This window comes from Lissotriton helveticus, chromosome 4_1, assembly GCF_964261635.1.
Source record: "Lissotriton helveticus chromosome 4_1, aLisHel1.1, whole genome shotgun sequence".
NCBI classification, from domain to species: domain Eukaryota; kingdom Metazoa; phylum Chordata; class Amphibia; order Caudata; family Salamandridae; genus Lissotriton; species Lissotriton helveticus.
Genome location: NC_136063.1, coordinates 136,537,638 through 136,562,637, shown reverse-complemented (window position 1 = coordinate 136,562,637; position 25,000 = coordinate 136,537,638). Strand labels below are relative to the sequence as shown.

Here is a 25,000-nt window from a genome sequence, read left to right as displayed (position 1 = left end):
GCATGTAGAGATTAAAAGCCATATGTAGGTAATTTGTGTTTTGCGATTCTCAAATTGCGATTATTTGGGAATCGCAATTAGAGAATTACAAAACACAATGTAGGTAGGATTAGCAAACTTTTTTGCGAATCCTACTTATTCCTTAATTGCGAATCGCAAATTGAGATTCACAAATAAGGAATACCTTCTTGTTCATTTCTATGGGCTAGAAGGCCCATAAGAATGAATGGGAAGACATTCTCAATTTGTGATTCTCAATTAGAGAATCGCAAATTGAGAATGCAATTTCAGGGTTGTAAGGGTGTGGCTCAATGATTAGAGCGGCAGACCCTGATGCAGAGGGCTGGCCCGGGAACAGGGTTCAATACCTGCCTCGGCGGGTCTTGGGCTCAATTTCCTCGAACCTGATCATTCTCGCCTCGGTGCCTATTCTAATCATGGGTCCCACTCTGCAACTCTGGGCAATAGCTTGCTTAATTTCCACAACGGCCCCAACAGCGCTGGATGCCTCGCTTCACCTTGTGGGTGCCCAGGAGTGGACATTTCACAGGGAAAAAGCCAGGAAGGGTTCCATAGCGGTATACGGACAGCGCTGGGACACTTCCGTTGGAGGTAGCTGTGCGCTTTACAAACGCTGGCATTCAAGGGTGTCAATAGGACACCCTTTTGCACCCCTGAAATTAACATGTGTGCACATGTGGCCCACATACATGCCCTAAGGGCATGTATGTGACCCACATGGCACTTTGAAAAATGCCAAAAAGTGAATTTTTCAAAGAAATCGCAAAATACCACCTACCTGAAGTTGGTGGTATGTTGCGATTCCGTAAGCCAAAATTTGCACAACTTGGGTGCTTCCTACATTGTATTTAAGGAATCGCAATTTGCGATTCCTTAAATACAATGATTCCTTAAATACAATAGCAAAATAAGGAATCGCAAATTTTGCGATTCCTTATTTTGCATGTGGGTTTTTGTGTGCTACATAGCACACTGCCTTAATTGCGATCGCAATTGCTGAAATTCGCATTTGCGAGCGCAATTAGGCTTCCTGCATATGGCCCTAAATTATTTACCCAGAATCACAAGATGTTGAGCCGACGCCGAGACTCAAACCTGGTTCACCAGTTCCAAAGTTTGCAGCCCTGGCCATTACGCAAGAATGTACATGTACACTGGAGATGCATATGAGTAGCAGAGGGAGGAGAGTTACACCCATCGAACTGTGGCCAAGCCAGGTATCTGTGCATCTTAGAATGATTTTATGTTAGGAAACTCAGCATGAGCCACTTACGCTCAGTTGTGTGGAGTTTAGAGCACTAATGCACCATGTGTGTGAGGCTCAGAGCTTGATTCACAAAGGGCCGCCGCACTCGTGGTGGAGTCCCCGCAGACTAGGAGGCCTGGCGCACTTGGCCCAGGCTGCTTAATAGCTAAGCTTGACCCGTGGCGACGGCGAGAGAAGATGGTTTGCGCTCTGTGCATGGATGGCGCAGAGTCGGGAAACAGTTGGAAGAACGCATCCTCAGTCATGTGTGTTCCGACTATGCAAGCGCTACCATGCTTGCCTTAACCACGCATGTGCGTGGATGAGGCAGGGCGCAGTCTAGTTACTAGCTGCTGGCTGGCGGAAGCAGCAAGCAGCAGGAAGGATAGGGAGAGGATGCGACATGGAGAGGTAAGTGGGGCTGGGGTCGGGTTTTGGAGTGGAGTTTGTATGGTTGGTGGGGTCAGGGTAGTTTTCAGGGCTGGGGGTGGGGGTAGTTTTTAAGGCTGGAGGGTTTCAGGGTAGTTTTTAGGGCTGGGGGTTCGGGGTAATTTTCAGGGCTGGGGGTTTATGGTAGTATTCAGGACTGGGGGAGTTCAGGTAGTTTCCAGGACCCGGGGGTTCAGGGTAGTTTTCAGGGCTTGGGGAGTTTGGTGTAGTTTTATGGGGTCGGAGGGTTCAGGGTAGTTTTCAGGGCTGGTGGTTGGGGTAGTTTTTAAGGATTATGGGACTGTGGGCTCGTTTTTAGGGACAATGGGGATGTTGGGGTCGTTTTTAAGGCTATGGGGGAGGCCGAGGTAGTTTTTAGGGCTTAGGAGAGGGTGGGGTAGTTTTTAGGACTGGAAGTAGGAAAGTTTCTAGGGCTCGGGGGAGGGGGTTGGTTTTCAGGAGGGAGGTGATAGTTAAAGGACTCAGGGCAGGAGTAGTTTAAGGATTCAGTGCAGGGACAGGGGTCGGGGGATTAATACTTACCTGTCAAGTATTAACCACGGATATGTCTTTACCATGGGAGACAGCTATGACAACGCGGGCTTTACACCGCGCTGCCATTACGACGCTGCCATCACAACGCAAGTCGTTACAACAACTTGCGCTGGATGGCGCTAGATACTAAGGAATAGTAGATTTACTATTCCAACACCTTCCCTACTGTTGCATAGGCTGGAGTTGGAATAGTAAATCATACTATTCCAAAATCCAGCGCCTACAGCGTAAGTCGTTGTAACGACTTGCGTTGTAATGGATGTGTCGTAATGGCAACGTGGTGTAAAAGCCCGCATTGTCATGACGTACATCCCTTTACCATACATGCCTTAACAACGCATAATTTGTCGTAAAGGCATTCTTGGTAAAAGCAAATTGATGGTTAAGACTTGCGTTCTTGAGACTGCGTGGAACCAGTATGCGTGGTAAACGCATTGCAGAGTTTCCATCACACAAACCAGAGCCGGTTTCCTCCTAGGCAAGGAGATGTAATGACTATCATATTCTGAATCACATAGAGGTGCAAAATAAAAAACATCAGAGCTCTAATGTTATATTACGTGCATTTGTATTACAGTTCTGGGATTTTCACTGACTGGAGTCAAACTTGTCAAATGTGATGGTATTTAGTTGTATTACTGTTTAGATGTGAGTCATGGTGGATAGTGGCAGCAACTCATGTAGTATTTATTGATAAACTATATTGGATAGCAGCTGGCAAGAATCGGTTATGGATCTGTGTGGAGCATTATGTGCATGCATGAGTGTACCGAAGATGTCCCAAGTCACGTCACGTGAATATCGTGTCACTCCGTACTGCCTTGTTGCTCACTTCTGCATTGTGGTTGTGGTAATGCTGTTTTTCCATTCAGATCAGTACCTTTTTGATGTGGCTGAAGCTGTTGACTCCCACGCTCGTTAAGCCCGGCACGTGCAGGTGGCCACTTCCATCTGGGAGCAGCTTGATGTCCAACTTCTCCTGCCCATCTTTGCCCAAAAGATCCCTGAAAAAGATGAAAGGCTAGTAGAACAAGGGCACTGGCCAACTGCCTCCCGCCCAAATTCAGAAACACACATGGGGTCAGTGTTGTCAAGCGACTCTATGTCACACAGGATACCTTCAGTCAGTCTTGGTAATTTACCCAGAATCACTACCTGCCATTTGGATCCTCCTTTCTGGAACTCAGTGCATTTAAAGGCAAAGCATGTGTCTCTCTTGTGTTCAGGTGGAACAGACCATCACACGGTGCCCTACAGATGTGGTTTTTCTGAAACTGTATGCAATTGAAAGGCAGTGTGATAGTTTATCCTGCCCACTCATTCACTCTGCCAAGCAGAAGTCCTCCAAGGGAATCCTCGGCGTCACTGAGAATGCCTAAGTTAGAGTGCCCAGGGCAGTCCTTACCCCCTTGCCTACAGGGGTGTTTGGAATCGCTGATGATAAGCGTGTCAGAGTGCCCAGGGTAATTATGACTACTTAGGTGTCCCTGCTGACTGTTAAAGGGTCCATCCACAGTAAAGAAAAATTCACTTCTCTTTGCCCAGTCCTGCCTCTCTAACAATCAGCAATAACAGTTCTATCAAGATTGTTAATTTGATGATGTTAGATGATGTTTTGAGATCTATTGTGACATCACTCTCTGGATGGTCCCTTTAATATTTCCATGGCTGTTCATATCTTTCTGACTATCTATGCCCTGCCTGGGGATCGCTAGGCTGAACAGATGTCAAGTGCTCCTTTGTCAGGGGTGGCACCAGCAGCTGCTTCTTTTTGACCAGCCAGCAACACTTTGCATCCGAGGACTAGCCCTTTAACGGAAAGTGCTGTGAGCTGAAAAGAAAAGCCTGGCTTGAGGTGCCATGCACGACATGGAGCGCTGCGCAGCTCGGTGGGCATTCAATCTGCTTGCATTCTTGAGACTTCACATCAAACCCAAAGCAGATCCACTGGGTCAGAGGAAGGCTCCCTCCATAGAAATGAGGATATTTAAAAGTGTGTTTACAAATAAAACATCCACTATAAGAGGGAAACATCCTATACAATGCAACTTTTACCATGCAGTGCTTTTACATCGCAACTTTTACAACGCAAACCATTACAACGCATTGCGCTGGGGGGGGGCGCCCTAGGATAGGGAATAGATTTAATTTACTATCCAACACCTTCCCTACTATCCACGGGGACTGGAGTCAGAATAGTAAATTAAACTATTCACTATCCAGCAACCCAAAGCGATATGCGTTGTAACAGCATGAGTTGTAAAAACCGCGATGTAAAAGCATGCGATGTAAAAGCATGCGTTGTAATGTCATACATCCACTATAAGAGGTTTAGTTTGGTGCCACCCAGGGAATGTGCGAATATGCTTCCCTTCTTCCTGCTATAAGCTGTATGTGATTAGGCTTAGAGCTCTTATAGACACCTTTCAGCCTCATCTTCTCACCATCTTGTGTTGTGGACTTGAGGTGGTCTTAGACTGCAGGCATCTACCTCTCCCTCAATAGGTGCCTTCCGTATATCCACAGTTACAAGCTGGGTCTCGTGGCTTAGTAGACTAAGGCGTCCACTGTAGAACCCTGTGTTTGACATCATGGTCCACGGTTCAAATCCCAGCTGGCCCACTCGTCCATTCAACCTTCTGAGGTTGAATATAATGAGTACCAATGAGTTGGGTACTAGTGTCATGTACAGCCAGGTTGTGATATTACCCCACAACAGTAAAGCGATGATACTTGTATGTGTAACATTTCTTAGTAAAATACTTTGAAATAAAAAAGAAATAAACATCTCTTATTCAGGGCCAAGCTACCCCTCTGGGTGAACATGCTCTTTGCAAATACTTATGTTATTTACCTGATCACCTCGTTGTAAATCTCCACCATGCTCAGGGTGACCGAGAATTTCCAGAGGCCAGTCCGGGCTTCCATCTCCTTGTAGACGGCTTGTAGTGCTCGCTGGTTGATCCCAGGGTTTTCAGGGGATCCCTGCAGTGAGTAAAAATAAAACAAGTCTGGTGAGTCCACCTGGGAGGGAGAAGTAGCAATACATCCTAAAAAGGGCCCCGGTTCATACCTTGATGTCTCAAAGTGGATGTGCTCAGCTGTGTTATAATGCACAATAATGGCCCCCCCTGCAGAATGTGACAAGCCCCCCCCCCCCAGTCTCTCATGTCTCACAGATATTCATTAGCTTTGGGTTAAATGGGCCCCCCTTTGACGGGTTGGGGGCCCCCTGCACCGCAGAGGCTGCAGGGGCCTGCGTTATACCCGAGGTGTTCAGGCTGTGAAATCAGAGACCATGGGTGCATTTAACAAAGATGTTAGTGAGTCAAAATTCAATTTGCTTGAATAAATGGCTCGATTTACAAGTGTCGCGCTTCACAAAAGTGACCTGGCCATAATGAATCCATGCATTCACATTAAATATTATGCTATTTTAGTGTAACACTGTGCGTCAGTAGAGCCAGATTCTCGGACAGGTAGTGGGCATTCTATTGTATTCTAACCTCCAAGGTATTCCCTTTTCCGTCATAATCTAAAAATCAATAAAATATTTAAACTTAAACTTTTTACATCTATTCCCATACTGATAGATTTGTTTATGAAGTAAATCCCTTCCAGGGTGGGAAGGTAGAGAGAAAACAAGGGTGTAGCTTTCAAGCATGCAGTAAGTGCAGTGACACTGGGAACAAGGTGGGGGAGAGGCCCACTGGGTCCCAGTTATGGCTGGCTTTTACTACTCAGCCAGAACGGCTAGGGGATATCCCTTCTTGCATTAGGACCCACCATGCCCCTGCTCCACCATGAGAGAACATCCACAAAATTGGGGAGGAGGGGAAAATAGTTTACCTATGGAGAAAAAAAGAAAAGAAAATTCCTTTGCACAGATACAATTGCATTCCTGCATGCACAACTGTGCACTACGTAAACCCGTGTCCACGGACGTGCCTCCCTTAAGCGGCACTAGGAATTCAAAGAGGGTTTCCAGAAATACGCCTGGAAGCCTGCACCTATTGCAGGTTATCACAGGCATATTGTGGAAAGCTTTGTGAATTCCAGTAGGACAGATATCTGCGCGTGCAAAGTCATAGTCATCGGGGTGCAGAATTCTAAGTGTTCATTGTGAATGCGGCTCCAAGTTCTTCAAAGTTTTTAGGGTGCTAATTTGCTGTCTTTCAATCCAAGAACATGCTCCACTTAAGGCATTTCACAGCAGTGTCTGGCTGATTCCTTGTCACCTCAACATGAATATGGATAGATACAACTCAAAAAGGCTCTAAAATTGTCCCTTTTAAATCTCTCTTTGATTCCCAAAAGAAAACTGTATAATAATTGAAGTAGTAGTTGTGTTGCTCCATAGGACACACACTACGGACCTCCCGCCCAGACTCCATTTGAAAAGAGCCTGTATCACTGAAATTATGACCTTCAGATGACCTCGCTGATTGTTAGGACAATGTGATCATCAACCCCTATACTCTTCTTCCTTGAGCAGATTGTTATCTGCACCTAGAGAAGGATGTCTCAGGGTAAGGAGCTATGTTATGATCATTTCTTCCACATAAACTCTGCATCAACAACATTTGCATCATCCTGGGGGCTTTAAAGACCCTCCTCATGCACTGGATAATCTCAATTTTAATGCCTCTGGTTTGACAACCCCTATTTCAATTTTGTATCCACCAGTAGATGTTTCTTCTCACCCAGACAGCCCTGTCCTCTCACCTACCTCCATCGTGTAGGTCTTGCCTGAGCCCGTCTGTCCGTAGGCAAAAATGCAGACATTGTAGCCGTTCATGCAGGACATGACCACGGGTTCAATTTCCAAGAACACCTGAGAATCAAAAGTAGAGTCAGCATTGATCACCTCTAGAACATTCAATAAGGAGATCAGCATAATTTCGTCAATGACTTGGATGATCAGCGCACCTCAGAACGATGCCCTCCAGAGAACAGTGTGCCCACCATGAGTAAGATACTTGTCTACAGGGAAGCATAGTATGAAATGAAATTAAATTAAATGAATTTGTACTTGTAAAGTGCACTAATACCCCAACTGGGGTTTCCTGGCGCTGTACGCATACCGCTGTGGAACCCTTCCTGGCTTTTCTCTGTGAAATGTCCACTCCTAGGCACCCCTAAGGTGAAGCCGGGCATCCCAGGGCTGTTGTCTACAGTGAAACATAGTATCATCTCCGCCTCACTGCAGCGGACTTCCCTTCACTGTAGCTCATGATGTCAGCGGTGCTTCGGAAAGATTGGTCCGTAATGGACCGCCTTGCATGCTTTCATTCATTTCTCTGATAGTAGTTTTCTTACTTTATTTTCACTTTTCTTTAGATTGGCCCCCTGTTCTGTTCCTTTATATCCAATATAAATTACTCATTTTAGCCACCTGGGTATATTTTATGCATATTATCTGTAGAAAGATGCACAGCTATGACATCTGTGCTATGCCCTCCCTTGACCAATGTTAGCAAAGCCCGCACGAGTCTCCACCACTATTAGTGGCGCTAACCTTCACTCAGGGTACCTTTACTTGAGGCTAAAGAGCTACAACTAGCTTAATTTAATAATAATAATAGTAAATAGAAGCTATATCACAAAACCTGTGATTAGAGGTGGCGTGTGCCAGGGCTTGTGAGAGTGGCTGTATACTTCAAAAACGCAGCTGAGGATCTGTGACAAAATGAAGACTTTTAAAATAAATATTTCTTACAAAGTTGTTCCAAAACAAATCAGAAAAAAAGTTTATGTTCTAAATGTATGTTTTTTTCTACAAATGTGTGGTATGTTAATGTAGTTTCCATTTTTGTAATTTAATGTACACTCTAATTGAATAGTTTACAGTTGGATTTTCCCCAATTCTTTGTATTTCATATATTGAATTATAATAAATGTACCCAGTTTTATTCCCTGTCAAATTTAACAGCAGCAAAAACTAATGTTAATTGTTGAAAGTTATAGAAACATGACAATGCAACTGAGCACATCATTGCTGGGTATTACCGAAAGGCTGTAAGGTGCTACTGTAGTTTATCCTGTCTTCCTAACCATTGCTCCTAGACCATAAATGTTCCCAGCCAACATTAAAAGTGTAACTATAACTCTCAGAATGCAATATAATGTTGGATCAAAAGCCAATCCCAAGAGCACACATGATGGGACAGGTGCTGTCTCTGGAAGTTACATTGGAAAGAAACTCCTGATGGTCCTATCTTGTGTTGTAGCTGCAGCTTTATCTTACAATAAGCACCTTGGAAAACAGGAATTAGGTTAGTGACATTGCACTTATGGAGCATTTTGACAGTTTTAAAACAAGAAATTGGATAATTCATGCAATGTGTCTAAGAACAAGCAGAATTGATTGACTGTTGTCACGCTAAAGTGTCACTCAAAGTGATTGAAATGTCACACATGTAAGGGAGTAAGATGGGGGTCACTGCACTCAGGGCTCACGTACAATGGCGGAACACACAAACAACTGACACCACACACTTTGGATGCTACTGTGGACCGGAAGCCACGAGCAACCTCCGTCCATTTATTTATAGCCTTCTGGCCACGCCTGGCCAGAAGGTGCTACAAAGTGTGTAGGTGCTTCCGGGTCTCAGCCGAGACCTGCGAAACACTAGAACGCCACATCCCTTCCCAACTTGGTATTTTTTTCTTCTTCTTCAACATCTTTAAATAGTCAACATGCAAAGTCCGCCAGCCTCTGGCTCGGCCTGGGGTTCGGCCGAAGGTTGTGATGACCTCGCCCCCTGGCTGTTGAGGGCTCAGGCTCTCGTCTCACCGGAGATGGTGGTGTGATGGCAGACCCACCATCCGCACTTGGGCCACTGGCATCTTCAGACTGGTCAGCAGCTTCAGTGGTTGACCCGTCACTAGCCACCGGGGTTTCGGACACAGATGGGATGCGTTTGAACCACGATATATTCCTGGTTACTTCTTCCCCATTTTTCTGTACTGTCACGGCAGTGCCTTTTGTTGCCTTGATTGTCCACGGCTCTGCTTCATATGGAGTACGGAACTTTCCTCCCGGTCTACGTGTTCGTATCAACACTGCGTCTCCTGGGACCAGCTCCCTTTCTCGTGCCCGCCTCCTCCGGCTCACCCGCTCGTTGGTCTTTCTCCTTCTCTCTTGGGTAGCTGCCGGCACATACGGTTCGGGCATCCAATTATCCGCCATTGGTAACAGGTCGCGCCGGGGTCCCGCAAACATTAACGACCATGGGGATCTTTAAGTGGTACTGTGGGGAGTGCTCCGATACTCTCTCAGGAAGTGCTGGAGTGCTTTTTCCAGGTCTGTCCCTTCTACCATCGCTATCCTCAGAGTTTTATTGACAGTCCTCATAAATCTTTCTGCTTCACCGTTAGCCTGAGGCCACTGAGGTGTAACTCGATGGTGTTTTACCCCTAGGCTTTGTAAGAATCCTTTAAATTCGCTTCCTTGAAACGGTGGCCCATTGCCTGTCTTAATCAACTGGGGAATGCCAAACATTGCAAATATCTTACTGAGGATCGGCTGTACATTTGCGAAGCTGGTGGACGATGCCACCTCAACCACTGGGTATTTGGTGTAACTGTCTATCAGTACCACAGTCACTCTCCCATCAGGAAAACTGCCAAAGTCTAAACTGACCCAGGTCCAGGGTGAGGGAGAAGGTTCCTCCGTGATGATGGGTGCTGGTGTATCCGGCAAACTGGTTAGCTGGCATGCCAGGCAGTTCCTTACAACATTGTCAACTTTCTCCTCCATGTAGGGAAACCACACCTTTTCCCTCATTCGGGCTTTCATCCTTCTCATTCCCTGGTGTCCTTCATGGGCCAGCAAGGTCGCTTGTTTTTGGAGAGTAGTGGGAATTACTACTCGTGATCCTCAAAGTATGAGCCCATTACTCGCTCTGCTGAGCTCATTGTGCACCTTCCAGAACTGGGATAGGCGCGCACGGTCTGCCTCATTCCAGCCACTGACATTGCGCAAAAAGTTCTCCCAGGACCCAGCTTCTATCGCTGCCTTGACTCTTGTCACTACTGCATCATTATCATGCTGGGCCACAATGTCGTCGGCTGCTAATGCTTGGGGACACGACAGCAGGGACACCATATCCACGAACTCTTCTGTCCGCACTTCTTGGTCTTGGGCTACACCAGCTTCCACCGGAGGATGTCGTGACAAAAAGTCTGCTGGATTCTTTGCTCCAGGTCTGTAGACTAGATCCATTTGATAGTGTTGGATCTGAATGGCCCACCTCTCAATCCAAGGCGGCAGGTGCGGAGCTGTTCCTTTAAACAAAGGTATCAACGGTTGATGATCTGTGACCATCCGGAACGGCTGGCCAGTGATATACAGGTGGAAATGATTGCAGGCCCACTTCACTGCCAAAGCCTCTCTCTCAATCTGCGAATATCTTGCCGCCGTTGCTGTAAGGGCCTTACTTGCAAAGGCTAGGGGGACCCACACTCCTGGTTCTGACTCCTGTGTCAGCAGTGCGCCCAAACCAACAGGGCTGGCGTCCACCAGTATCTCTGTCTGCCTTGCCGTGTCAAAGTACGCCATCGTTGTGCTGTCTAGCAATGCCGCCTTCACTTTGTCAAATGCCTCGGCCTCCGTCTTGGACCATTGCCAGGGATTTTCTTTTTTTGTCAGGTTCCGCAGTGGTTCCGCTATGGTGGCTAGCTGCGGGATAAACCGGGCACAGTACTGTGCCATGCCCATAAAACTTCTCACTTCCGACGCGGTTGTTGGGGCCGGAGCACACTTTATGGCTGATGACTTCCGGGGATCTACCTTGACTCCCTCCGAGTCAAAGACGTACCCAAAGAACTCTATGGATTGCTTGAAAAACTGGCACTTCTCCTTATGTAGCGTGACTCCAAATTCGGCCAATCTCCGAAGCGTGGCTTTCAACCTCCGATGGTGTTCTTCACTAGTCTTTGCGTGGATGAGTATGTCATCACTGACGTTTAGCACTCCATTCAACCCTGACAAGATCTCCTTAATTGCGTTTTGAAAGATTTCTGCCGCTGAGGTTATGCCAAAATGTAATCTTTTATACCTTCTCAATCCCAAGTGCGTTTAAAACGTCATGATGTAGCGACTCTCTTCTGCTAGCTTTAGTTGGTGATAGCCCGCATTCAGATCTAATTTGGAGAACCATTGTGCTCCATTCAGGTCCGTTAATATGTCATCTACTGTGGGCGTGAGATGTCTTTCCCTTTTGATCGCTTTGTTGGGCATCCGCATATCAATGCATATTCGTATTATGCCTGGCTGTCGGGGTTTCTCCGCAATCACCATCGGAGAGACCCATGGGGTCGGCCCCGTTACCTTCTCTATCACTCCCTGCTCCTCCAGCTTCATCAGCTCTTGTTCAACTGCCGACCGGAGATGAAACGGAATTCTCCGATGCCTCAATGCTATCGGTTGTATAGCCTTGTCGATGTGCAGTTTGACTGGTGGCCTTTTGATGGTTCCTAGACCTTGAAACAGCGATGGGAACATTTGAAGAATTTCCTCCGTGTGCAGTGCTTTAACAGCATTTGCAAAAGCAATTAGCTTGAGGTCTTCCGCTGTGTGACTTCCTACCAGCAAGTCTGCCTCTTTGTCAATCACATGAAATGTAGTCGTCAGCTCTTGATCTTCTGCTTTACCTTGTAAGTCATCTTCCCTCGCAGTGGTAGCGGTGTTTTGCTACCGTATGTTAAAATACGAGCCTTCGACGGTACTAGCTGTGGTCTTGGTTTTAACGCCTTATAATGCTGAATGCCCATCACATTGATCGTGGCTCCGGTGTCTATAACTCCTGTTACTGTCGATCCGTCGATTTGAATCTGACACTTCGGTTGCGGTCTCCGCCTTCTTTTGAGTTCACTCACGAATGATACATAATAGCACTCTTCTTCATCCTCAGTCGACTAATCATCTAACCGTTGTGGATAGCGGGATTGTGTCCTGCTTCCTCTCGAAGGGTGTGTGTCATGTGCGTCATCTAGGGCAAGTTGCCTGACTACTTTGGTTGGTGTTCTCTTTCCTGCTGTTCCTTGTCCTCTAAAGCTTCCTCTCGCACCGCCCCTGCATACACTGGCAAAATAATTTAGTCCTCCGCATTTGGCGCATGCCTTGCCACGTGACGGGCAGCCATCTTGGTTATGTTCTTCATATCCGCAGAAACCACATGGCGCGTGGCGTTGTGTTCTGGTTGGCCATCTTCCTCGTCCTCCGGGGCCACTGCTCCGTACTGCATCCACTCTTTCCGTTTTCACTGTGACTTCTGTGCTTGCTGTCGGATTTATGGCAGCTTCCATCGCCATGGCTCGCGCATCTGACAACTCGTGTGACCTGGCCAGCATTAATATTTCATCCAGAGTAATACGGGGTTGTCTTAATATCAGCGTCCTTAGATGTTTATTCTTGCACCCTTGAATCAACTGCGCCGTCACCTCTTTTGTTTGATCATCGTCGGGACATGTGCTTATTAACTCCCTCAATTGCGCGTAAAAGGCGTCCATCGTTTCTCCCTCCCTTTGCCTTGACTGTCTGAATTTGAAACGCTCATAATGGGGATTCAATTGCGGGTCAAAGTGTGCATTCAACGCTTGTACGGCAGCATCATAGTCCGTCGCTATTCCAGTGTTCGGCAGATGTGTGAATAATTTGTAGAGCTCATCACCACCAAAGTGTAGCAGCAGGGATCTTTTCACTTCATTGTCCCTTTCCCTTGTTGCTGTAAAATAGTTGTTCAAACGGCTTAGCCACACTGCCCATCTCGGCGCCGCCGTTCCTGGATCAATCAGTGCACTGAATGGCAGTATCGGGTTAATTTGTGAGTGTGGCGACTGTTGGACCACTGGACCCACTGCTTGTTGCCCTGCGGCCCTGCCACCTGCGCTGGGGCTGCTGCCTGCTGTGCCCCCCCTACAGCTGCATTGTTTGGCACAGTCGACATTGCTACGACTGCTCAGGCTGTCGACTTCTGAGACTTTCTTCCACACCTCACTTGCCAACGCCAATGCTTGTTGCTTGGCCTGCTCCGTGATCTGGCACATCACTTCCTCTCCACTGCCTTGCCCACATTAACTGTATGCCTGATTCCTCCTTGACTGTTCCAATGCTTGTTTTCAAGTACCCTTGATTGCGTTATCTCCCTAGCACACAGTCCGCTTGCCTCCCATTGCCTCGGGACACTCTTTCACCCGTGCGCTTATTTCACCACCTCTGCGCTGCGGATAGGCTTCTTCACGCGTCTCCGACGCTGGGGCTGGCCTCGCGCTCACCGCGCATGCGCGCACCTCGCGGTGCGTCAGCCGGGCCTTCTCGCCGCTCGGCTCGATTCCTGCCGCGTCTCTGTCCGACTTGGGGCTTCCACGCTCGCCGGTCCCTCACGCAGCCTTACTCACGCTGCTTACCGGCATACACTGGCGCGGCGGCTTCCTCTGCGACAGCTCGCTCACCACCACTTCGTCGGCCCACGTGCAGACCGGCGGCCACGCTTTCAACGGCACCGGTAGGGCTCTCTTACTCCTCATTCGGGGTTCCACCACAGATGTCACCACCCTCATCGCCAGTGTAAGGGAGTAAGATGGGGGTCACTGCACTCAGGGCTCACGTACAATGGCGGAACACACAAACAACTGACACCACACACTTTGGATGCTAGTGTGGACCGGAAGCCACGAGCAACCTCCGTCCGTTTATTTATAGCCTTCTGGCAACGCCTGGCCAGAAGGTGCTGCAAAGTGTGTAGTTGCTTCCGGGTCTCAGCCGAGACCCGCGAAACACTAGAACGCCACAACACATAAGCACAATGAAACTTGTAAATATCACACATAAGCAACCTGAAAATGTGACAGCTATGTGCAATTCGCATTTATTAATTTATTTGCACTAGCACATGCTTGGAGCGGAACATCTACGGGTTGTGCGGTTCCCAGCATTCTCTTTAACCTTATTGCATTAGCAACCGAATATGCTTGAGACTGGGTGATGGTATAGCCTCCTGGTTGCAGTTGCTATGCTATACAACGTGCTTTTTAGGCTAGAGCGCTGTCATGAATGACCAGATCACACTGCCTGCCTGTCCTCTGTAACTGAGTACGGCACTCACGAAGTCTGTCCCCTTCCTTCCATTTCTGGTCATTTGCAGCAGTTTTAAGATCTTCTTAGAGTTTCACCTTGGTCAAATGGGTGTAACTTCTTATATTTATATGTTTCCCTTATCTTTATTGCTTGATTTTGCTCTCCACAAAGTGTCACTCTTAGTCGTTGAAATGTCACTCATAATTACTTTTTGCGAGGAAGAGAACAAAGGCAGGCAAGGGTTCCTGCAAGGAAAGCCTAGAGCAAGCAAGAATATGACTACTAACTGAGCATTGGTAGTATTGTGAGCGGGTTGTGTTGGGGGAACAGACTGTGTGAAATATTCACCATCTAGTTCTGGTGGTAGCTCCTCACCCTGTCCCTTCTCCTGGTGGAAACAGCCATTAAAACATGAAGGTACCATCACTTATTTCACTCACCTCCTCCTGTGTTACATGAGGCAGAAACACTTTGTCCAGGTCAAAAGCTCGCTCTTTTCCTTTGTAGAACACGGCCACTTTGGTGTCGTCGTTGAGGTCTGTGGTCACCGTTGTGGCAGCGGTGCCTTCCATCCCATCACCCTCGGTTAAGGGCTTTATTCGGCACAGCACCCGGATGTTTCCTGGTTGAAAAAACAGAGGCCCAGTTAGAAATAAGACAACCACCATACCATATCTGAATAGCACTACCACCATACCACACCTGTATAGTACTACCACCATACCTGACATGGATGGCACTACCACCATCCCTAGCAAGAATAGTACTACCACTACAACACACATGGAAATAACTACCACCACACCTCACATGGATAGCACTACCACCACATTTCACAGAGATAGCACTACCACCATCCCTCACATGGATAGTACTACCACTACAACACATATGGATAGCACTACCACCATCCCTCACTTGGATAATACTACCACTACAACACATATGGATAGCACTACCACAATCCCTCACATGGATAGTACTACCACTACAACACACATGGATAGCACTACCACCATCCCTCACTTGGATAGTACTACCACTACAACACATATGGATAGCACTACCACAATCCCTCACATGGATAGTACTACCACTACAACAAACATGGATAGCACTACCACCATACCTCACATGGATAGTACTACAACTACAACACACATGAATAGCACTACCACCAAACCTCACATGGATAGCACTACCACTACCACCACACCTCACATGGATAGTTCTACCACTACAACACACATGGATACCACTACCACCACGCCTCACATGGATAGCACTAACACCACACCTCACATGGATAGCACTACCACCACACCTCACATGGATAGTACTACTACTACAACACACATGGATAGCACTATCACCACACCTCACATGGATAGCACTACCACCACACCTCACATGGATAGCACTACCACCACACCTCACATGGATAGTACTACCACTACAACACACATGAATAGCACTACCACCACACCTCACATGGATAGTACTACCACTACAACACACATTGATAGCACAACCACCACACCTCACATGGATAGTACTACCACTATCACCACACCTCACATGGATAGCACTACCACCACACATCACATGGTGAGCACTACCACCACATTTCACAGAGATAGCACTACCACCATCCCTCACATGGATAGTACTAGCACTACAACACACATGGATAGCACTACCACCATCCCTCACTTGGATAGTACTACCACTAAAACACACATGGATAGCACTACCACCATACCTCACATGGATAGCACTACCACTACCACCACACCTCAAATGGATAGTACTACCACTACAACACACATGGACAGCACTACCACCAAACCTCACATGGATAGCACTACCACTACCACCACACCTCACATGAATAGTATAACCACTACAACACACATGGATAGCACTACCACCACACCTCACATGGATAGTACTAGCACTACAACACACATGGATAGCACTACCACCATCCCTCACTTGGATAGTACTACCACCAAAACACACATGGATAGCACTACCACCATCCCTCACTTGGATAGTATAACCACTACAAAACACATGGATAGCACTACCACCACACCTCACATGGATAGTACTAACACTACAACACACATGGATAGCACTACCACCATCGCTCACTTTGATAGTACTACCACTAAAACACACATGGATAGCACTACCACCATACCTCACATGGATAGCACTACCACTACCACCACACCTCAAATGGATAGTACTACCACTACAACACACATGGATAGCACTACCACCATACCTCACATTGATAGCACTACCACTACCACCACACCTCACATGGATAGTACTACCACTACAACACACATGGATAGCACAACCACCACACCTCACATGGATAGTACTACCACTATGACCGCACCTCATATGGATAGCACTACCACCACACATCACATGGTAAGCTCTACCACCACATTTCACAGAGATAGCACTACCACCATCCCTCACATGGATAGTACTAGCACTACAACACACATGGATAGCACTACCACCATCCCTCACTTGGATAGTACTACCACTAAAACACACATGGATAGCACTACCACCATACCTCACATGGATAGCACTACCACTACCGCCACACCTCAAATGGATAGTGCTACCACTACAACACACATGGATAGCACTACCACCACACCTCACATGGATAGTACTAGCACTACAACACACATGGATAGCACTACCATCATCCCTCACTTGGATAGTACTACCACCAAAACACACATGGATAGCACTACCACCATCCCACACTTGGATAGTACTACCACTAAAACACACATGGATAGCACTACCACCATACCTCACATGGATAGCACTACCACTACCACCACACCTCAAATGGATAGTTCTACCACTACAACACACATGGACAGCACTACCACCATACCTCACATGGATAGCACTACCACTACCCCCACACCTCACATGGATGGTACAACCACTACGACACACATGGATAGCACTACCGCCACACCTCACATGGATAGTACTACCACTACAACACACATGGATAGCGCTACCACCACACATCACATGGTTAGCACTACCACCACATTTCACAGAGATAGCACTACCACCACCCCTCACATGGATAGTACTAGCACTACAACACACATGGATAGCACTACCACCACCCCTCACTTGGATAGTATTACCACTAAAACACACAAGGATAGCACTACCGCCATACCTCACATGGATAGCACTACCACTACCACCACACCTCAAATGGATAGTACTACCACTACAACACACATGGATAGCACTACCACCACACCTCACATGGATAGTACAACCACTACAACACACATGGATAGCACTACCACCACACCTCACATGGATAGTACTACCACCATACCTCACACAGATAGAACTACCACCATACCTCACATGGATAGCACTACCACTACAACACACATGGATAGCACTACCACCACACCTCACATGGATAGTACTACCACTACCCCCACACCTCACATGAATAGCACTACCACCACACCTCACACAGATAGAACTACCCCCATACCTCACATGGAGAGCACTACCCCCACAACTCACATGGATAGCACTACCCCCACACCTCACATGGATAGCACTACCGCCACACCTAAGCATTAAAGTACCTCTAGTCAGACCTATATATTTTTCCAGTGATTATTTCACAGCATATTTCACAAAGGATGCTATATATATATGAAAAAGACATTTAATTTATTCAAACATATTTTTATTTTTCATTTTTTTATTTGTTCTGTTTTTCTTATAAATACATATCAATTTATTTGCATACAGGAAATTAAGCAACACTTTCTATAAGTCAATCTAAGTGATACATAGTTGGACAAAGAAAGAACCCCATAAATTCATCATAAATTCATACCATTCATTCCATCATGCATACTACTACATTCATTACCCAATCTTAAAAGGACTGAATTGACACGTGAAACAAAAATCAATAGACATACACATTTTTTTTTACTAGAAATTGTTATTAAGAAACCCCTGTAGGTTTTCCTAAGACAAAAGTTCTAAAAAAAATTCACTTTCTGGTTTATACATTTTCTATTTTCTACGAGTCTTTTCTTCTTTCTCTTTATATGTAAGTGGTGACTTTCAATATAGCTAACATGGAGAGATGGAGAGCACTACCCCCACACCTCACATGGATAGCACTACCGCCACACCTCACACAGATAGCACTACCACCATACATCACATGGATTGCACTATCACTACCACCACACCTCACATGGAAATTACAACCACTACAACACACATGGATAGCACTACCACCACACCTCACATGGATAGCACTACCACTACCACCACACCTCACATGGATAGCACTACCACTACACCTCACACAGATAGCACTACCTCCATAAACACACATGAATAGCACTATCACCATACCTCACCTGGATAGTACTACCACTATAACTCACACGGATAGCACTACCACCATACCTCACATGGATAGCACTACCACCACACCTCACACAGATAGCACTACCACCATACCTCACATGGATAGCACTATCACTACCACCACACCTCACATGGATAGTACTATGACTAAAACACACATGGATAGCACTACCACCATACCTCACATAGATAGCACTATCACTACCACCACACCTCACATGGATAGTACTACCACTACAACACACATGGATAGCACTACCACCACATCACATGGATAGCACTACCTCCATAAACGCACATGAATAGCACTATCACCATACCTCACCTGGATAGTACTACCACTATAACTCACACGGATAGTACTACCACCATACCTCACATAGATAGCACTACCACTACCACCACACCTCACATGGATAGCACGACCACCACACCTGACAGGGATAGCACTACCACCACATTGCACATTGCACATGGATATGTGGGTGATGGCACCATAAGTGTGACCAATTGTTCACATCTCACTCTGCAAGTCTAGACTATCTAGCAGCAACATCAGTGAAATGCACTGTCACATCTGGCTCTGTAAGAAAATACTCTAGCTTGTGATATCATAAGTGGAAAATTCGGTGTCACATTATGCTCTGTGGCTTCATAAGGGGACCATTCTGTGACGTATCTCGCTCTGTGGCATCATAAGTGAAATAGTCTGTGTCACACCTCACTCTGTAGCATAAGTGAAGCGGTCTGTGTCACACCTCGCTCTCACAGCATCATAAGCAAAACAGTCAGTGTCACATCTCGCTCTGTGGGTGTAAAGTGTACTTTACAGCATCATAAGTGAAACATTCAGTGTTGCGTTTCATTCTGTGAGTGCAGACTGTACCTTGTGGCATCATAAGTAAACGTTCTGTGTCACATATCACTCTGTGATTGTAGACTGTGTCTCGTGGCATCATCAGTAAACGTTCTGTGTCGCATCTCACTCATGGAGCACAGACTCTACCTCAGTCTGCTCCTCCACAGGAATTAGACATCCGACCTTAGATAAGAGTGAATAGGGAAGAACCACCTTTCACTGTGCCAAATGAATGGAGTGGGGTATCTACCAAATCACATGACATTTGCATTGCTTTGGCTAAGATCTTCATGTAAAATTACAAATAGATGAATCCTGTATCTTCAATGACTTCATAATCCATCCTAAACCCAACATGCTGGTTTCACTCTAGGGATTCAGTGCATATTCCACGGTCCAATTTTGGAAAAAGACCAAGCATCAACCCATACCCTGTGCCCCTAATGGTTCACCGTCATCTATGACGTAGCACGCAGGAGGCTATGCATCCATTGGTTCTTTGGGGCAATTCCTAACCCGCAATTGGTTATTTAGCTGGGATCTGGCACAGAGGAGACAAGGAACTCACATCCCCACTGATAAGCCAGTCACTGAGCTTTAGGACATGGCCACGTGTGCATTGTACTGTTTTGTAATTAAACCGATTCCCAGCTACCTTTCAATAAGACCCATTTCTATACCTATTCATGGCAATCAAGTGCCCTTATAACCTAATTTTCAGTGAGAAAAATAGCCACAACTGTTTAAACCTCTCATCCCAACTCGACTGTTCAATTTCTTTTTTATTGGACGGAGTTCCGGCTGATGTCTTTCTATGGGACAAACAGAATCCAGGAAAGGTGCACCTGTGATCCCTGTTCACAAGAAAGGGGATTGGTCTGCCACAAGCAATTACAGGCCAATAAGTCTCATTGATTGCATTCAAAAATAAATTCTGCTGATGTGTTCTTAAGAAGATCCAGGATTGGTTCTCCGATATGTCTGTTCTTAGCCCCTTTCAGGCAGAATTCCATTGAAAAATATCCACATTAGATCAGGCTTTTCGTTTCTTACTGATCTATTGGCGTACTGTTGTAATCAACAAGGCTAAATTATATGTAGCCTTTGTTGATTTATACTCGGACTTTGATCTAGAGGCACGTTGCAGACTTTTGGAGCCATGAAAATACCTTTGCATTTACTGGCATTGGTAGCCCGTCTCCACGAGGATAACTTTGCACGTGTAAGATGGAGAACACTTGACGGACAAAATCACAGTTCAGAGAGGCGTAAGACAGAGCTGCGCCCTAGCCCCCATCCTCTTTTCGTTATATATAAATGATAATGTTGTCCTTTTAATTCATGTTGATGCAGATGCACCCTCTTTGGCCAAAGTCAAAACCCCATTACTACTATTCGCAGATGATATCCTCTTGGTCTCCAAGACCCTGAGCGGCCTTCAGAAACTCTTGATGCATTTTGAGGAGTTCTGCGTCGCTAGGCGTCTGAAGATCAATATGACCAAAACTAAGTTAATGACATGTAACCCCCATAAACTGTTTGAAAGGGCCTAGAACTTTTGGGGGTTCGGGGGGGTGCATTTGACGTAAACTGCCTTAAAACTTAAGCAACTAACCGGATCAGTCCATAAAGTGTACAAAGCCTCCTTTACTAAAACTATGAGGCCTGCTCTTCTTTTATATGAGTCATGGGCGTTGAGGTCAGCACTTTATGGGGTGGAATTACGGGGGCATGCAAATCTTGATGCATTTACCACCACCAAAAACAAATTCTAACATAAATTGGCATTTCTCCCCACTTCTTTCATACTTGGGTGTAAGAAGCCTACTTTACAAAGTGATATTCTGTCCACTGTTATATTGGAGGCGGTTATGGTCTACTCCACAACTCGTACAGTACAGTTCTGCCCTCCAGGATGTCATTATCTCAGGCCATTCTGTTAAAATTCAGTGGCATTTGCACATTAAAGAGTTAGTGCACTTTTTTGGGGCTCCTGAGCTTTGGATTCATCTAGCCACCACTTCTTTTCCATCAAAACTTGCCTTGAAAAAGCTTTATTAGAGGCGCGCGAGCGCGTCAACCAAGATGGCCGCCACCACTGGAGCTCCGTGAATACTACGGCCCTTAATTTCCTTTTGACGACGATTTTCGTGTCAAAAAGTCAGCGAAAACAGCGGCGCTTGCCTCTATATACCATTCCCTACCTGTGGAGTGTTTTCTGGACGAATTCCTTCAGCGGAAGTGCTTTTTCTGGCTCCATGGTTCCTGCTCCCAGCTTCACTTGCAGGTACTACCGGCTTTGAGTGCCTGGGGGCGGAGTAATATCTATGACAGAGCCTGGCTTGGGCCTAGCCACGCCTACAGTCCAATTTAGCTGCTGCACCTGTAGTTTTGAAGAGATTTTTTGTGTTTTTGTCACTATTTACGTCATTTCTCTCACATTTTGAGGTGGTTTTTCTTCATTTTATTATTCCTACGTATTATTGACTATTTTTTCACCTCAGAATGGATTCCAAAAATTCAACTACTAATTAAAGGAAGCAGCAGGTTTCTCCTCCTCCAACCAAATCTAAGGTGGTTGAATCCTCAGAACCTTCTCTTGCGCTAATTTTGGAGGAGCTTAAAGCATTGCGTCTGAATACTGACACTATTGCCTCAGAAATCAAAAATGTCCGCAAAGACATGGCTTCTATTTCAATGAAGGTTTCCAATAATGTCATTAAAATTCAGGATAACAAAAATAGGCTGGACGCTTTCACACCTTTAATGGCCAAAATTGTTCCAATGCATACTCAACTGCTGGACATGGAAAATCGCAATAGGCAATATAATCTTCGTATTTTTAATTTGCCTGAAGATGTTGAAGGGACAAATTGTCGACTATATCTAGAATCTCTTCTGCCTGGTCTTCTGAATATCAAATTCTCAGAAAAATTTGAGATTGACAAAGCCCATAGAGTTCCGTCACATCGGAATCCTAGACATACCAAACCCAGGCAAATGATATTCAAGCTACTGCGTCATCATCATTTGGTTCTCATTCGAAAAGCTGTGAGAGAAATTCCATCATTGTTGGTGAATGGAACCAAAATCTTTATTCACCAGGATTTTGCTAAAGAAACTGTGGCTATTCGTAGAGAGTTTTCTTCCCTTCGTCCGCAGCTGAGGAGCCTTGGTTTTAAATATGGTCTTTTTTATCCTTCTACAATGCGTGTGTGGAAAGACAATGTCTCCAAGTCTTTTCAACGTCCAGAAGATCTTCGGCTTTTCCTTGAACAGCAAGCTCCTCCATCCATGGATACTCAGGATCCTAATACTTGAGTTGGTCTCGTCTGACTTCACTTGTCACATCTTTGCATAATCTTTATTCATGGGCTTCAACGGTTACTGGCCATGCTTGTGGAACGGGTGTGCGTTTCCTTGTATCTATTCATGTTTGTGGTTTGTTCATTCTTCTCTCTTTTTTGTTTCTTCCTTTCATATTTTCCACATAGAGTTACTCCTTTAACTTGGCTATTCCTTCCTTCTTCTTGTTCTGATTCTTTTCTTTCCTTCCTTCTAAATCTTAATGGCTAATAGTCATAATATTAAAGTTGTTTCTCGTAATGTAAAGGGTTTAAGACATCCAATAAAGCGTACAAAAATTCTAGATTATCTAGGAAGTTGTAAAGCTGATATTTGTTTTGTTCAAGAAACGCATGTTGAAGATAAGGTCTTACAATACATTAATAAAAAATGGGTAGACTCTATTGTCTCCTCACCTGCTAAAGGTAAGAAAAATGGGGTCGCTATTTTCTTTGCTAAGAGATTGCATTGTCAAATTCTTACTAAGATTTCTGAAGGGAGATACATTATAGTTAAAATCAAAATTCATGACTCTATTTTCTTTTTGTTTAATATTTACGGCCCTACAGCAGATGATCCTGTGTTTTGGGCTACAGTTACTACCGAAGTCTTAAAGTTGGGAAAAGTTTCTTTGATTGTTGGGGGGGATTTTAATGTTATTGCTGATCCCTTACTAGATAGATTATCTACCTCTAGATTTCGGCCATCCAAGATTTTCCATGCCTTTAAAACTTTTCTTCATACCACCAAGTTAGCTGACATTTGGAGACTTCACTATCCCACTGGTAAAGATTTTTCTTTTTTCTCCAACCCTCATATTTTTCATTCCAGAATTGATTATTTTTTACTTTCCCCCTCTCTTATTCAATCTGCAAATAATCCTACCATTGGTACTATTGATATATCAGACCATGCCATGATTTCTTTTGTTTTGAATGTCTCGTCCTCTTTTGCTAAACAATCCAGATGGCGTATGAATACTGACATTGTCCTCAATGACACTCACAAACCCAAATTGTTACAAGCGATTCAGGATTATTTTATATTCAATCCGGAAGACTCTACCTCTATTATTAATCGGTGGGATGCGTTTAAAGCTTATATTAGAGGTTCCACAATTTCTATTATGGCACATGAGAATAAGAAATGTAATTCTGACATCAAACTTCTAGAGAAACAAATAGCCAAATTTGAACGTTTATTTATTACTTCCAATGATCCTCAATATAAAATTAAATTACAAACACTTAGATATGAATTTAATGCTATCCTTAGTACTAGGGCTGGGATCCAGCTCTCTAAATCCAATGCTAGATTTCGCTTTAATTCCAATAGGTCTGGCAAACTCCTCGCCAATTACTTGCGTATTAAAAGGGATAAAACGCAGATTACCTCCATTCAAAGCCCTCAAGGTAAAATTGCACTTTCCCATAATGATATTGTTCAAGAATTTCTAAATTTTTACTCCTCCTTATATAATAAACCAGATGTTTGTGATGATTCTACAATTGATGCCTTTTTAAATACTTATAATTTACCTCATATTTCTCCTTCTGACAGACTTGGGTTAGATTCACCAATTACTTCTGATGAAATCTTGAATGCCATCAAATCAATCCCAAAAAATAAATCTCCTGGCCCCGACGGCATCCCTGCTGAATTTTATAAAGAATTTCAATCTAATCTATTACCTCATTTGTACCAGATTTTTTCTCACTTTAGTTCCTCAGGTACCATTTCAGGCTCTTTTTCAGAAGCCTTAATTGTTGTACTTCCCAAACCTGATAAAGACCCCACCCTTGTCTCTAATTACCGTCCCATTTCTTTGATTAATCAAGACTGTAAATTATATGCTAAAATCCTTGCCTCTAGATTAGCTCCTGTCCTCCATTCTATTATTCACCCTGATCAATCTGGTTTTATGAAAAATAGGTACTCTGCTAACAATACTAGAACGTTTTTGCATGTCATTGAACAAAGC

The 25,000-nt window shown here is 45.1% G+C and overlaps 1 protein-coding gene across 1 annotated transcript in view; it reads right to left on the bottom strand.

The window, feature by feature from the left end:
- Nucleotides 1-25,000, bottom strand: part of KIFC2 (kinesin family member C2) — a 209,096-nt gene that overhangs the window by 10,718 nt on the left and 173,378 nt on the right. The window contains exons 13-16 of the mRNA XM_078685515.1: nucleotides 14,774-14,955; nucleotides 6,981-7,085; nucleotides 5,106-5,236; nucleotides 3,132-3,255 (exon numbers count right to left, since the gene is read on the bottom strand). Coding sequence (XP_078541641.1) covers nucleotides 3,132-3,255; nucleotides 5,106-5,236; nucleotides 6,981-7,085; nucleotides 14,774-14,955 — 542 coding nt within the window. The remainder of the gene's footprint in view (nucleotides 1-3,131; nucleotides 3,256-5,105; nucleotides 5,237-6,980; nucleotides 7,086-14,773; nucleotides 14,956-25,000) is intronic.